This window comes from Microtus ochrogaster, linkage group LG7_11 (assembly GCF_000317375.1).
Source record: "Microtus ochrogaster isolate Prairie Vole_2 linkage group LG7_11, MicOch1.0, whole genome shotgun sequence".
Classification (NCBI taxonomy): Eukaryota; Metazoa; Chordata; class Mammalia; order Rodentia; family Cricetidae; genus Microtus; species Microtus ochrogaster.
In genome coordinates this window covers 21,851,279-21,864,782 of record NC_022032.1, presented here as the reverse complement: position 1 = coordinate 21,864,782, position 13,504 = coordinate 21,851,279, and the positions used below count along the sequence as shown (strand labels likewise).

Below are 13,504 nucleotides of genomic sequence, written 5' to 3'. Positions count from 1 at the left end.
GCCCTCCGAGTGCTGGGATTAAAGGTGTGAGCCACCACCTCCCAGCTTGTGTGTTTTGATTTCTAGAAGAGACACATTTTATGTTCCTAGTGAAAGAAAAGCAAACACAGAGAGGATGCTGAGCAGAGCTAGGGATGGCCTTCTCTGCTCTGTTCCTGGAGGAGACCCTTGTGCAGGTGTTCTAGCATAGATCCTGGTTCCCATCCCGGCTCTCTCCTTTTCTTCTCTCTAATGTCAAGTCAGCATCCCCGCTGACCGCGTCTCCAACCTGGCCACTTCTCCACACCCACACTGCCGTTTTTAGGCACATTTCAGGTTGACTCCTTCCTTACCTGGACTTCTACATGAAGCGCAGTCCCCAGGCTTTCCTGTTTCCTCCCCCTGTCCCCGATACTCCACCTAATGAGGGTTTTTGAAACTGAAAACCTGCTAGTAATATCATTTGCTTATCACAACTCCACAATGGTCACGTGACATGGGTCAAGCTGTGTGAACCCACTTAGCCTGCCCTTTGATGCCTGCTTTTCACTTTTGGGGTCCCTCCACACTCACCTCAGACCTCCCCACTCACTTGGTCCCATTGGTGTCTGTCTGTGAAACCCTCCCTGGCTCAGTGTCTTCTGAGTGTTATTCTCTTCATCTGCCCCGTTCTAGCTCAATCCTCCCACTGTGACTGGCGTTCTTGTGCTCACGTTAAATCTTGCGTCTCTTGTGGGCCTTACCTAAATGTCAATTATTTATGCGTTCATTTTTTTATTCATTCATTCATTCATTCCTTTTGTTTATTTTAGAAAAGTCTGGTTTGGGACCTCCATCTCAGTTTGATCGCCTCCTCTAATCTCTCTCAGTAGAATAACTTTTTCAAGGCTTCATGGGATTGTTAACTGTTTTTATTTGTGTCACTTATCCTTTGACTTGCTTCTCCTGTACCAGAAGGAGAGAATGAAAGTCCTTCATCTTGTGTCTCCATCCCCAGGGCTTCTTGCCATGCCTTGCAAGTGCTAGGCATTCTCTATATGTATAATGAATCGGTAAACAAATCAGCGATCATCAGACCCGTGTCCATCTGGGTCAGACGTAGATCCACTTCTACGTCTTTTAAATTGCTCCGGTCCATTGCTCTGTGTAGTTTTGCTTTGCCTTTTCAACTGACTTGACACTCTCTAGTGAGTGTCGTGGTAAGATCATTGTAATCAGATGTGGTTGTTGATACTTTTAGATTAGGTTTTTCCTTTTATGTCCTTTGATTTTCAACATTTTTGTTTGTTTTTAACAGTGCTGGGACTTTATCCTGGTCAACGTATTTGCTTTTAGCCTCTTTAGTGTTTCAGAATGTGTTACCTGGGGACAGCATCAGATGGCACCCTGCTTTGAAAATGCAATGTGAAGACCTTTGCGTGTTGTGGACTCTGTAGATGATTTTTGGTTAATATGGTTATTGACTTAGCTACATTTAGGTCTGTCATACTGACTCAGGTTTAAACCTGAGTTCCACCATTGCTTTGTTCTTATCTTCCTATTCTGCTGTCTTCTTTATTACTTAAATTTTATTTCTTTTATCAACTCAACAATCGTTTCCTGGCTCATGAGGTGTAACTTTTTGCCTTGTTACGTCAGACGTTTAGAACGTACAGTGCATGACTTAACAGATTACCTTTAGGTGCTATTTTGTCGTTTTGTGTGCAGTATAAACAGCTTACCATAGCATGCTTCTTACTCCCTTCCTTTATGGTATTATGGTAGTAGGAGCTGCGGCTAGCTTATGCCCCGAAATAACAACACACAAATTGTATTCATTTAAACACTGCTTGGCCCATTAGCTCTAGCCCTTACTAGCTAATTCTGATATCCCGATCAACCCATCTCTAATAATCTGTGTAGCACCAGTCTTACCGGGAAAGACTCAGCATGTCTGATCTGGCAGCTTGCTCCATCGCATCTGCCCCAGAGAGCAGAGGTAAGGTGTATGAGCTCACTTCCTCTTCCTCCCAGCATTCTGTTCTGTTTTCTCCACCCACCTAAAGGCTGGCCTATCAAATGGGTCAAGGCAGTTTCTTTATTAGCCAATGACCTTCCTCCATCAGGTATTGTTGCGGCTTATTTTGCTCACACGCACTGTGAACCCAGAAATACATTGCTTTGATTTTTCACTGTGCTTTTAAAGATTTAAACATTTTCCTACGTATTTCTCCACATCCTCACCATTGCCAAGTGCTGCGCTTTGCTTAGCACATATCTAGGTGACTGTGCCTCCTTCTCATTGGGTGGCTTCCTTCCCATTTTCACGTCATAGAGTCTGCTGCTGATTTAGCTATGGCATATATGAAAACGCATTGATTCAAGCTTAATTTTTGAAGTACTGATGTATTTTCCTTAGGTATGGTGTTTCAGATGATTTTTTTCTTTCCATGCTTTAAAATGTATTGCCCTCCTCTCTGTATGCTTACATTATTTCTGTTTAGATGCTCTCAAAATAGCACACTCTTTTCTCTGTTCTTAAGAGTACTTCTTTACCACTGCATTGGACAGTTTTCATCACAACTAAATGTGTTGGTATTCATTTCTTCACACTTCTACTTGGGACTTGAGTTTCTGGGATCAAATTTGCAGTGCTCCTCAAATTTGAAATATTCACACTTACTTTTTTCTTCAACTCCTCTCTGCCCTCTCTTTATCCTATCATGGTGAGGAACTGTGGTGGCGGGCAGGCAGCCATGCTGACTGGAGCTGGTAGCTGAGAGCAGAGGACTCACATCTCCAGCCACAAGCAGGAACCAGAAAGGGAGCACTTGGAACTGGACTTTGGGAACCTTAAAGTCCAGCCCCGGTGACACAGTTCCTCCAGCAAGGCCCACTCAAGCAATGCCACTAACTGGGGACCAAGTATTCAAATGCCCAGTGATATAGGGACATCTCATTCAAACTACCCAGTCATGGCCACCTTCACACCCACGTCCAATAACTCTAGCAACTGTGTCCCTTCTACATCCAGGCTTGATTAGCTGTCTTTTCCCTTCATTATTTTCCTGCTTTATTGTATACCTGGATATGGATAAGAAGCATTGTGGATTTACTCTTCTTCAATGATGAATGCTTTTATTTATTTATTTTTGTACAATATTCATTAGCCTTGTGAAAGTGCAGTTAAGTTACTTGGAATCGGCCGTTCACACGTGGCCTTGTAGTAGGTGGGGCCAGGAGTATCTTCATTTCAGGCCTCCATTCCACACAGAACTGAAACATTATTTCCCTAAGTACATGGCCCAGTGCAGTCTCGGGCTCTTGCAGAACGGCTGGTGTAAGGATGGCACACTTAGGTGAGCCCTGGATACTTTCTCCCCAATATAGGGTCCGGAATGGGGGTAGTTTTGCTCTTAGAACATATGTTATTGTGTAGAAATATGTCTGTCATGAACTGCTACTACAAACACTTAGAAGGTAGAGACTAGAATATATTATTAAACATCACCCTACAGTGTAGCACCTCAGAAAAGGAATTTTTTTTTTCTTTCTAAGATGTCAGTGGTCCTGAGGTTGGGAATGCTGTCATCATCACCAGCTAGACACTGAACCCAGGTCCTCTGCATGAGCACCATGCAGGGCTGTCTTAACCACTGAACTTTATCTCCAGTTTCCCACCTTTGTTCTTCTAGACAAGAAGATAAACTTAGCTCCTGTGACTTGTCTTGCAAGTAAGAAAAAGTTGACTTTATATGCATAGCTTTTGTCTACTGTTGTCTCTATTAACTGTCATGTTTAAAGAAAACACCTTGCATAGTGCAGATCTTCTCAGCCACTGATACTCACTACCTTAGTTTCCTAGTTTTGTTCCACGCCTGTACCCTCTCAGCAAGCATCACTTCTGTGACTTTAGCAGTGACAACCCTTTTCTTGGAAAGTCTTTCATATTTACTTGTGTTTTCAATGAATCATTGTTTTTCTTGTTGGAAACTGGAAATCCAAATTATAGGTACACATAAACTTAGCATTACCAAGGAAGTTACCATAATATGATTTTATTTGTATACTTAATTATTTCAATTCTTTGGTTTACAAGTTTGCCTCAGAAAATGCAATTTTCTCTAAAAGGAACAATAGCAATTGATTTGCTCTTGTGTTCAATTGCTGTTAATCTATTCAATAAAAGAAATACTTTGAAATGTGCACAATACAGGAAGTTATGTTTACTGTTTGATTAACATAACTGGCAATAATTCATAAACACTAATTTATTAAGGAAAAGTGACTTGTAACGAAAAGGTGAATATTTTCTTGCTATTGAGTATGAATGACTTACTTTACTTCTTTAATCTAAACTGTTAGGGTGATAAATTAATGTTTCTCCTACGTCTACTTATTCTTTGGGGTAAGTCTTTCCATTATAACATGAGTCGGAGTGAATTCTGTCCTCAGAGGTCTTCAAGGTAATGCTAAAAGACATGCTGTTCTTACAGAAATCAGATATCAGGGAAAGCATGAGTGACTTTGACCAGCAGGTTCTTTCTCTTTGGGTTTCACATGTTCGTTCTTTATCTCAACTCTTGGAATTTTAGAAGTACATTTGATTTTAGAATGTCAATGATAGGTCAAAAATTAGAATCTTTGGCATCAAGAGTTTTAAAAATACATGAACTACAATTAAAAATCAGGTTAGTTTAGCTGGGTGGTGGTGGTGCACACCTTTTATTCCCAGCACTCTGGAGGCAGAGGCAGGCAGATTTCTGTGAGTTCAAGGCCAGCCCAGACTACAGTACAGAGTGCCAGGACAGGCAAGCTCCAAATCTACACAGAGAACCCTGTATTGAAAAAAATAAAATCAAGTTAGTTTGTAAGTGTAGAATTTCTAAGGTTGGTATTTGGAGGATTTATTGTTTTTATTTTTATTTTTGTTGTTGTTGAGTTCCTTTTTCTGTCAGGTTCAAGGTAGATTTAAATGCTATATCTGGGGGCTGGAGAAATATTCAAGTGGTTAGAGACATTTGCTGCTCTTGCAGATGGCTGGAGTTTGGTTCACAACACCCACATTGGGCAGCTCTCAACAGCCTGTAACTCCAGCTCCAGGAAATCTGATGCCTTCCATCTTCTGTGTCTGTGATCTCCTCCATGCGTGTGCACGTATTCACATAGACATGCACAGCATAAACAAACAGTTAAATCTTTAAATACTGAAGCTACCGTTGAAGTTAGGGTGAACCCATCCCAGTTATAAAGCTGAAACTGCCTGCCTGTTCGTTTATTCATTTGTTTGGTCTCATCTCTCAAGGTCCACAAACTCACTCACTGCTCTTTGCATTGTACCCCAAAAAAACCAGTGTGAGCCAGAACTATCATGCGTCATAATACTCTGCGTACATTAAACCCATTGAGCCTCATGCAGTATCTCTTCCTCACCTCTGTGACTGTAAGGAGTTGTGACTCATCGTCATTCCCCGGAATCACAAGATTCATTGTTCCACAAGTCACTAACCATCGAAAAGATCAAAATTCAGAGTATAGCATCTCCTGAATGCACACTGCCTTCCCATCATCATGTATGTGCAGTCAGGAAATTGAGTGGATCCATTCCATCAGGACATCTGCATTGTGAAGCAACAAATAACATAGCGATACAAATGCTTTAAGTCCAGCTGTGATTTTCAAAGTACTATGATGTTTAACTGACCTGTTTTTTCAAGGGGTTAAGGGAAATAACTGTGTCCGAATGGCCGTACAATGTTGTTCTAATGTCAACTCAAACAGCCCATTTTTGGTTAACTTGCTTTGCAGGACTTTTGTTTCCCAAAGGCTGCACTGCCCGCCCCATTTGTTAGGTTCTTTATGTGGGGTCTGCGCATGAGCACCTTGTCCAGTGTGAGAAACCAGAAGTCGCTGTCAAAAGATGTCAATGGTCTAGCACTTCCCAAGCAGTCACAGTTCTTAATCTGCCCCCTTCTCGGCCTTGAGTGGAGGAGATAACCCAGAAGACCGCCTTTGAAATCACAGTGAACTCATTGACTCCCATCAGAAGCGTGTCAGTGGTTGCAAGCATTGCAGTGTAGATTAAATCCTCAAAGAGTCTGAACTGTGTACAAAAACTGGAATGATAGATAGAGAACTTCTTGTTGTTTTGAGGGCCCAAGATCAAATTGCCTCTGTCTTTGATATTATATTCCATTGATCTTGATTTATCACAGCCACTTAGAATTGCTTCGCAAACAAAACTTAGTTATCTGGTGTTATAAATGTCCTAGAATATTAGAGTGCTCGGTGGACATGGGTGGTGTACTGTCGTAGGGTCAGCATCCACAAAGCTGACACACGGGATCACAGGTCCAAGGACATCCCGTCCTGTGTAGCATAACAGAACCCCTCTTCCCCCACAAACTTAACTGGAGAAAAAGTTCAAGACTACTCTGTCCATTAAAGGAAAAACAGACAAAGAGACATTCCAAAGTGAGGCGGAGGAACAGCTAACTCAGCGGTGTGGTATGTCCCTGCCATGCCCAAGGCCCTGAGTTGCTTCCCAGCACCATAAAACAAAACTAATGTTATCTTCAATACCAGTGTCTTAACATTTAATGAATATGACAGTACCACAGTGTCCCTTCTTTCCTGTGGTAATACACTCATGTTACTGTATCAAAGAACTACGTGAGTACATAGCTTACAAGAATACAAAATTGAATCATGAAAATTAGAAAAAGTTTTTGTTTTTACATTTTAAAGTGAATTGCACAGAGTGCCAAAGATTCGTTCTTTGGGGTATGGTTTGCCTGATTCTCTTCATCAGGAATGCTTGTTTTAAAACACATATCAACTTAAAATGCAATTTGAAGTTCTGCAACGCCTTGGAATTCCAAATGTCTCTTACTGGGAATGCTTAATATTTTTTCTGTGCAATTAAAAGACTTTTTGATGACTATTTAATTTTGAGATTCTATATAGACTTTCCTCCAAAGAGCCAAATGCTGGTTTCGAAAGGAAATTTGTTTTGAACTTAAGACATATTTATTAGTGTGTCAAAGGAGAAATTATAACAATGTAATTGAAAGATCATTTAGGCCAATTAGTGTCTTTTTCTTCAGATTCTGGAATCGGGCCACTGATCACTCTGTAACACAGAGTCAGTATTTTAATAGGTTCAGCAGACAGGTGAGTTTTTATAAGCAGAGCAGGACTGTTAAAAACAAAAAACCGCAGAAGCAAAAAGCAGGGACCAATTGTTTGGAAACCACACTTCCTGTAAGGTGAGAACAGAAGGAGGAACTAGCTGGCTGGAAGTTTCTTTCAGGTTCGTTTTCATAAGAAATAAAGCATGAGACCATGGTTACCATATTGATTGACACCGCCCCCTTTAGCGAAGTTGATTGAATCTCTTGCTCGGGCTGGTTAAAGGATAATCCCACGGTTTTTCCTCTGAACCTTAGCATGCATGACCCACTAGGCTCCTACTGTAGGAGCCTAGTCCCCATTCCAAGCTCCTCTAATTTCTATTTACCACTCCCGTTGGAAAGTATGTTACTAGCTCACTAACCAAATGGAGGGTCCATTTAAGCACTAGCATTCCTGATCCATTCCTGGGTCTTCAGCACTCATGGAGGCCCTCGGTAAATATTCACCTGAAATAATCTCTGTTTGGTTAGAATAATTAAAATAAGGAGACTCATTAATTTTATGATAGTCTCTGTCATATTACCAGAAGTTATTCTTTATTGTAAGCTAAAAGGAAAACTACAATAAAAAAACTCAGGTTTTATTAAGAACTTTTAGAAGAATTTGTAAGAGAAGAGCAAATTCGTGAATCAGAGCCAGTAAAAAATATTACGTTAGAATACAGTTGCAATAAAGGAAAAAATGATGGAGAAATGAAGATTCTCTTTGAACAATCTGAAATATTAATCACTACTTTGAATGACCTAGTTCAATTCAAAAGTAGGGGAATGTGGAAACCCATTTGAAGAAAGCCTTGATTGGTCGTTCAGGTAGTGGAGTGTGCGATTTGGCTGAAGATGCAGCTTGGAGAGTATCCCAAATGTTTATAAGTAAACACAGTAGAGTCTGTTAATGCGCGAAACAATCCCACACCAGTTAGGATTTAAAGGGGTATTTATTTTGGGGGGTAAAACTCACAAAGCACCAACCATCAGGAAAGGAGCCTAGTCCCTGGAGCAGGAACCAGAACCAAGCACTGGAACCAAGAGAGCTGGCAGAGGCTTGCAGCTCTTTTTTTTTTTTTTAAAAGATAAACAGACCACACCCCAGTGGGCTGGTATTTCAACAGCTATTGGCTGAAGGAGCTGCAGCACAGTGGGCTTGTACTTCAGTGGCTATTGGCTGAAGGAGCGGTAGATCCTTCCGCAGCACCTCCCCCTTTTCTTTAAGTAAGAGCGGAAGGCGCTCCCACAGAGCAGTGGACTCCTACCTCAGCGGCTACTGAGCGGAAGTCCTCCCGCAGCCATCTGTGACTGTCCCAGCCCGGAGTTTTGCCCCACTTTGAGTAGCAGAAGCTGATAGTCCTAGTTGTCTGGTCAAGCTGGAGGAAGGAGACTTGTTGACACCCTCAATGTAAGCGGTATCAATGTAGGAGAATCAGAGGCTACAAGACTCCGCATCAGAAGCACGCCAAAGAGCGGTATGATGGATCTAATGATAGACAGTGGAGAAGGGGCAAGAGCCTCTTTTGCATGGGGAATCTGCATGGAAGAAAATACCTAAATGGAAATCACAGCCCTGCAGATTCAGAAGCAAGGCGAGGAACAGGGGCTGGCCCGGAGTCTATTTCAGGTGGATTGTGGAATCCCTGGGATAAAAAGTAGATTTTGGAAGGTGGGATTGGAGTGGAGCAACACACCGAGGGTTAAGAGGAGCTCCTGGGAACCTTCAGGTTAAAATGAAGGACAGAATGAGAAACAATACAGACAAAAGAGGATCACAAAATGCAGATTAGCCTTGGGCAACTTTCCTTCTTCCAGCTAGCAGCAGACTCTGAGCCCTGTCCGCTGTCAGTTCAGCAAACTCAGGAAAAAGACAGTTGCTAAGCAAAGAAACACAATTTGCTCTGTTCCTTCTAACATATTCTTGCTATCAGCAGTTCCAAAAAAAAAAAAAAAAAAAAAAAAAGAAAAAAAAAAGTGCCCCCATCGAATTAGCCACTTGAATTGCCTTAAATATCAGGGTACAACTGATTAAGTTCACATGCTAGAAAGGAAAATAAGCGCTTTTCAAGAAGGGGGTTAGAAGAGAGGAACAGCTCTTTCCATAGTTCAAGACATTTAGGGCCTTAACACATGAAAATTGCCCTCTGAAGCAAAAGTCTTTGTTTAAAAAAATTGAATACACTATTCAATACATTTGATGACGTTCCTGCTATAAGAGTCTCCCAATTTGTTCCTTTGCTTTAAAAAGGTGAAAAAAATTAATAACATGCTTTTTTTTTTTGGAAGGAAAAGAAAGGAAATTTTTTTTACACTAAAAGTAAATACTGTGGGAGAAAACCGTTCCACTATGGGATATTGAACAAACTATTGCAGCCAATTTTTAACTGGCTTCTATAATGATATTCAAGCTTGAGTTTAATTCGTATTTTGTGTGATCATGGTGGTGGGCAATCATGTAACATGCTTCATACAAATGTCCAGAGCAGAAAGTGTGCCACACTTGTTGTCATTACAGACTGTGTTATGAGAATCTTACAGATATCAGTTCGATATTAAAAATGGCATTCTGCCATTGACTGAGATGGCCAGCAAGGCGTCAGGCTGTGGACGACGATTACGCTGACGTCATGCCAACCTTTTATCTTTGCAGAAAGGCCAGTGAGACTTGAACTCTGAGCGGGCCGTTCGAACAAGCGGGACCGATGTGCCCAGAGAAGGAATGAAGTATGGATGTAAAGGAACGTCGGCCTTACTGCTCCTTGACCAAGAGCAGACGAGAAAAGGAACGGCGGTATACGAACTCGTCCGCAGACAATGAGGAGTGTCGGGTCCCCACGCAGAAGTCTTACAGCTCCAGCGAAACCTTGAAAGCTTTTGACCATGATTCCTCGCGGCTGCTTTACGGAAACAGAGTAAAGGATCTGGTCCACAGAGAAGCCGACGAGTATACTAGACAAGGTAGGTACACACTCTAGTCAAGCACAAGGCATGCGGGTGTGTTCCTAACTTCGGGGTGCCCCTGGGTTTCAAGCCCTAGATGGTGAAACGACTATTTTTTTTTTTTTGTCCTGGCTGATGGTTTCAATTTTGAAATACCTAGTGGGTCACACAGTATATCAGATGAGAGATAGAAAGTCATCTCTGACACCTGGGTCCTCACAGATGTGGATTAGAACTCCTCAGCCTCACATCTGTGCACGTATGTAGTTGAGGGTTTCTACACTCACAAACACTGCAATTGGAGATGGTGAAGGAAAACAGGGATTGAGAAAGAAAATCTCACAAGCACCCATAAGAGTAGAGTTAGGGGGTCTAGCTAACCTCACATTCCATCCAGCCCGTCCATCCACTAGTGTCTGTATTACACAAGATAGGGGCATGAAAGGAGTCTCTGTTCTTTCTCCCCTGCAACCTCATACTTAACACAGCCTACATTTCCCAGACACAGCCTACATTTCCCAGAGGGCCCCGGGACTTGGTCATTTGCACACATTTCCTGCCCATTTTCTCACTCTGTTTTCCTGCTCCCTGCCTTGCCATTCGAATGGTGACACTTGTAACTCTAGTACGGCATCCTAGAATGACCGATTCTCGTACTTCTAAACAAGTCGCGTGTTTTAAGGAGGGCACACAGTTAACTTGGTCTTGTACAAGAATGAGGTGCGAGCAAGGTTTCGCCAGTGAAAATAAAACCCTCTTGCATGAGCGTTTCAAAGTCCGTAGACCTAGTGCCCCTTGGTTAATTGAATCGGGAAACGAGAAGATAGGGAACTTAAGAGCAGCAGCGATCTGCATGTTTTCAGACGTCTCACTGACTGAGTGACTGAGAACTTGACATTCACCGCGAGCAAATCTAGGAACCTTTAAAAAGGGATGACACAGAAGGAACATTCATGCCGGGCAGTGGTGGCGCACGCCTTTAATCCCAGCACTCGGGAGGCAGAGGCAGGCGGATCTCTGTGAGTTCGAGGCCAGCCTGGTCTACAAGAGCTAGTTCCAGGACAGGATCCAAAACCACAGAGAAACCCTGTCTCAAAAAAAAAAAAAAAAAAAAAAGAGGGAACATTCATTCATTCATAAGTCATTCATGAGGCTCTCATTTGCTTACCCATGATGCCTTTCTCCTCTGCGTTACCGGAGAAGTCATGCTAAACAGAGTGAAAGGGTATTCATTTGTCAAAATCCGTTTATATTGTAAAATAAATTTACCTAATTTCCTGGAGAGCGATTCCCCCCCTCAAAAGCACTCCTTACTATATACTGAAATTTCATGAAGAGGAACAAGATAGCTTCAAATTTTGTTAATTCTGTTTAAAAGAGATACAGAGCGCACTTGGCCGTGTACCCTTGGGAAGTCAGCAAACACTCATAAGATCCTTACACTGTATGCTGAACCTATTTTCCCTCTCATATTGTCTCCACAGCTGAAAAACATTATCAACATACATTTTTCACTATTTTTGTAAAGTCGGCAATGCATGCCATCTGAACCCTACATGAAGTCTTGCTTTTCTCTAACAAAAATAACTGGTTAGTGCCACGTCGTGGGAAGAGTAGGAGAACGGCCCTGCTTTTTCAAGCACTATTAGGAGAAAACTCCGTCGCACATGTGGCAAAAAGCACCGGGGAGGCTCATCCCCACCCCAAGCAAGCATTTTAGTTTTGGCAGAGAGGAGGATGCTTAAACCAGGTTAAAAATAGCTCACTTAGATTTTCACCTCCTAGGCAGTGCCAAGCCAGCGCAGGCTGTTGTGAACGACAGTGGCGACACCATCTGTGGAAACCGTGGAACCCGAGTTCTTAGGGGACCAAAGAGTACTATTACTCAGCTCCTTGCAAGCCAGGGACTAGGGAAGGAGAAAGTGAGCCAGGCGGCAGATGGTGGCCTCTCATCTGGATCCTAATGGAGGAATGGAGGGCGGGGCAGAGTTATGAGCGGAAAGGAAGGGAAAAGCCAAGGTACGGTGCTCAGAGGTACAAGCACTCCGTCTCAGGCCCCTGCATTGGATTCATTAAACAATGGGACATATGGCTAATTCTTGCTAAGGTGTGCCTGTGGGGACTGTGCCCAGGCGCTGAGTGGGCTGGGTGTGGTCACGTGATGGAGGCTGCGCAGCCGACTCGTCAGCAGATTGAGACAGTGAGACTTGGAGATGCCATGGTTAGCTCTCCCAGAGAGGTGACTTGTATGGCGGACCGTTGAACCCCCAGCTCTTAGCGCTTAGCCCCAAAGCTCTGTGCGGGTGCCAAAGAAGAGAACAAGTATTAAAACCTGTCACGTGCTTTATGGCAGTAAATTGTCTGTGATTCCCTATCAACATGTAATGGTTTGGATAGTGAAAAGCGAGCACATCCAAGTCACATACAGGAAGTAAAACTGATCTGAATTGCTAGTGGGTAGATGAGGATTTAGCACCAGAAAAATCGTGTGAATTCTCTCTCTCTCTCTCTCTCTCTCTCTCTCTCTCTCTCTCTCTCTGTGTGTGTGTGTGTGTGTGTGTGTGTGTGTGTGTGTGTGTGGAGTATGTTCCTGTGACAGCCAGAGGTTGACATCCAGCCTACTGCTTTTTCCATGGGTGCTGGAATCTGAACTCATGTCCTAATGCTTGAACAGCAAGTGCCACTTTCCCAGCCCAAACTTCTCCTTTGTCCTCCTTGTTAGAACAGGATTGGCAGGCATAGCAGAGAAGCAAATAAGCAAGCTTGCTATCAAACCATGTTTTTCTTGAGCAAGCATAATGGAAAATTCTCCCGGGCTTTCTTTTGCTTTGAACCTGACAAATGTCAATTTTTTTTTCCTTACTGACTATTATGCTGTGGGATTAATTATTTAATTGACAAAATGTGCTTCCTGCCACAGTTCCTGACATCATACACACAATAAAAATGAAAGATTAACAGTATTAACAGTAGCCAGAGATCTTTGAAACAGTTCCAAAGAATCGTGCTAATTTAGCTAAAGAGTTTTAAAACAGGTTGTTCCCTGCATCCGGCATCCCTCTGTTCCTTAAGTGACACGAGAAAATGCCATTTCACCTGCAGGAAGGGATAAAGAGAGGCCCTGTTGATGCAATTATATGGGGACCTCAAATGGAGAAATACAAGGTTTTCATTTTTATCAACAGATTCTTCTGGCCTGTCATCACATTTGATTTTAATCAGATTTTTATGGCTTCACTGACTGGCAGGTGACTCCTGCTAATTACATGTTATATTTAGATCCTCTAAAGCTGGGATGGTTTCAATCTCACAGTTATGGGCAAGTGGACTGGATCTCACACAGATCTCTCTCTCCCTCCTTCTCTCTCCCTCTTTCCTCTTTCCCTGTCTCTCTCTCTCTCTCTCTCTCTCTCTCTCTCTCTCTCTCT

The 13,504-nt window shown here is 42.6% G+C and overlaps 1 protein-coding gene across 5 annotated transcripts in view; it reads left to right on the top strand.

The window, feature by feature from the left end:
• Positions 1 to 13,504, top strand: part of Tenm3 (teneurin transmembrane protein 3) — a 1,721,676-nt gene that overhangs the window by 1,264,583 nt on the left and 443,589 nt on the right. For all 5 annotated transcript variants that reach the window (XM_026786916.1, XM_013352002.2, XM_026786915.1 and 2 more), the window contains exon 6: positions 9,787 to 10,094. In XM_026786916.1, coding sequence (XP_026642717.1) covers positions 9,863 to 10,094 — 232 coding nt within the window. In that variant the 5' untranslated portion in view covers positions 9,787 to 9,862. The remainder of the gene's footprint in view (positions 1 to 9,786; positions 10,095 to 13,504) is intronic.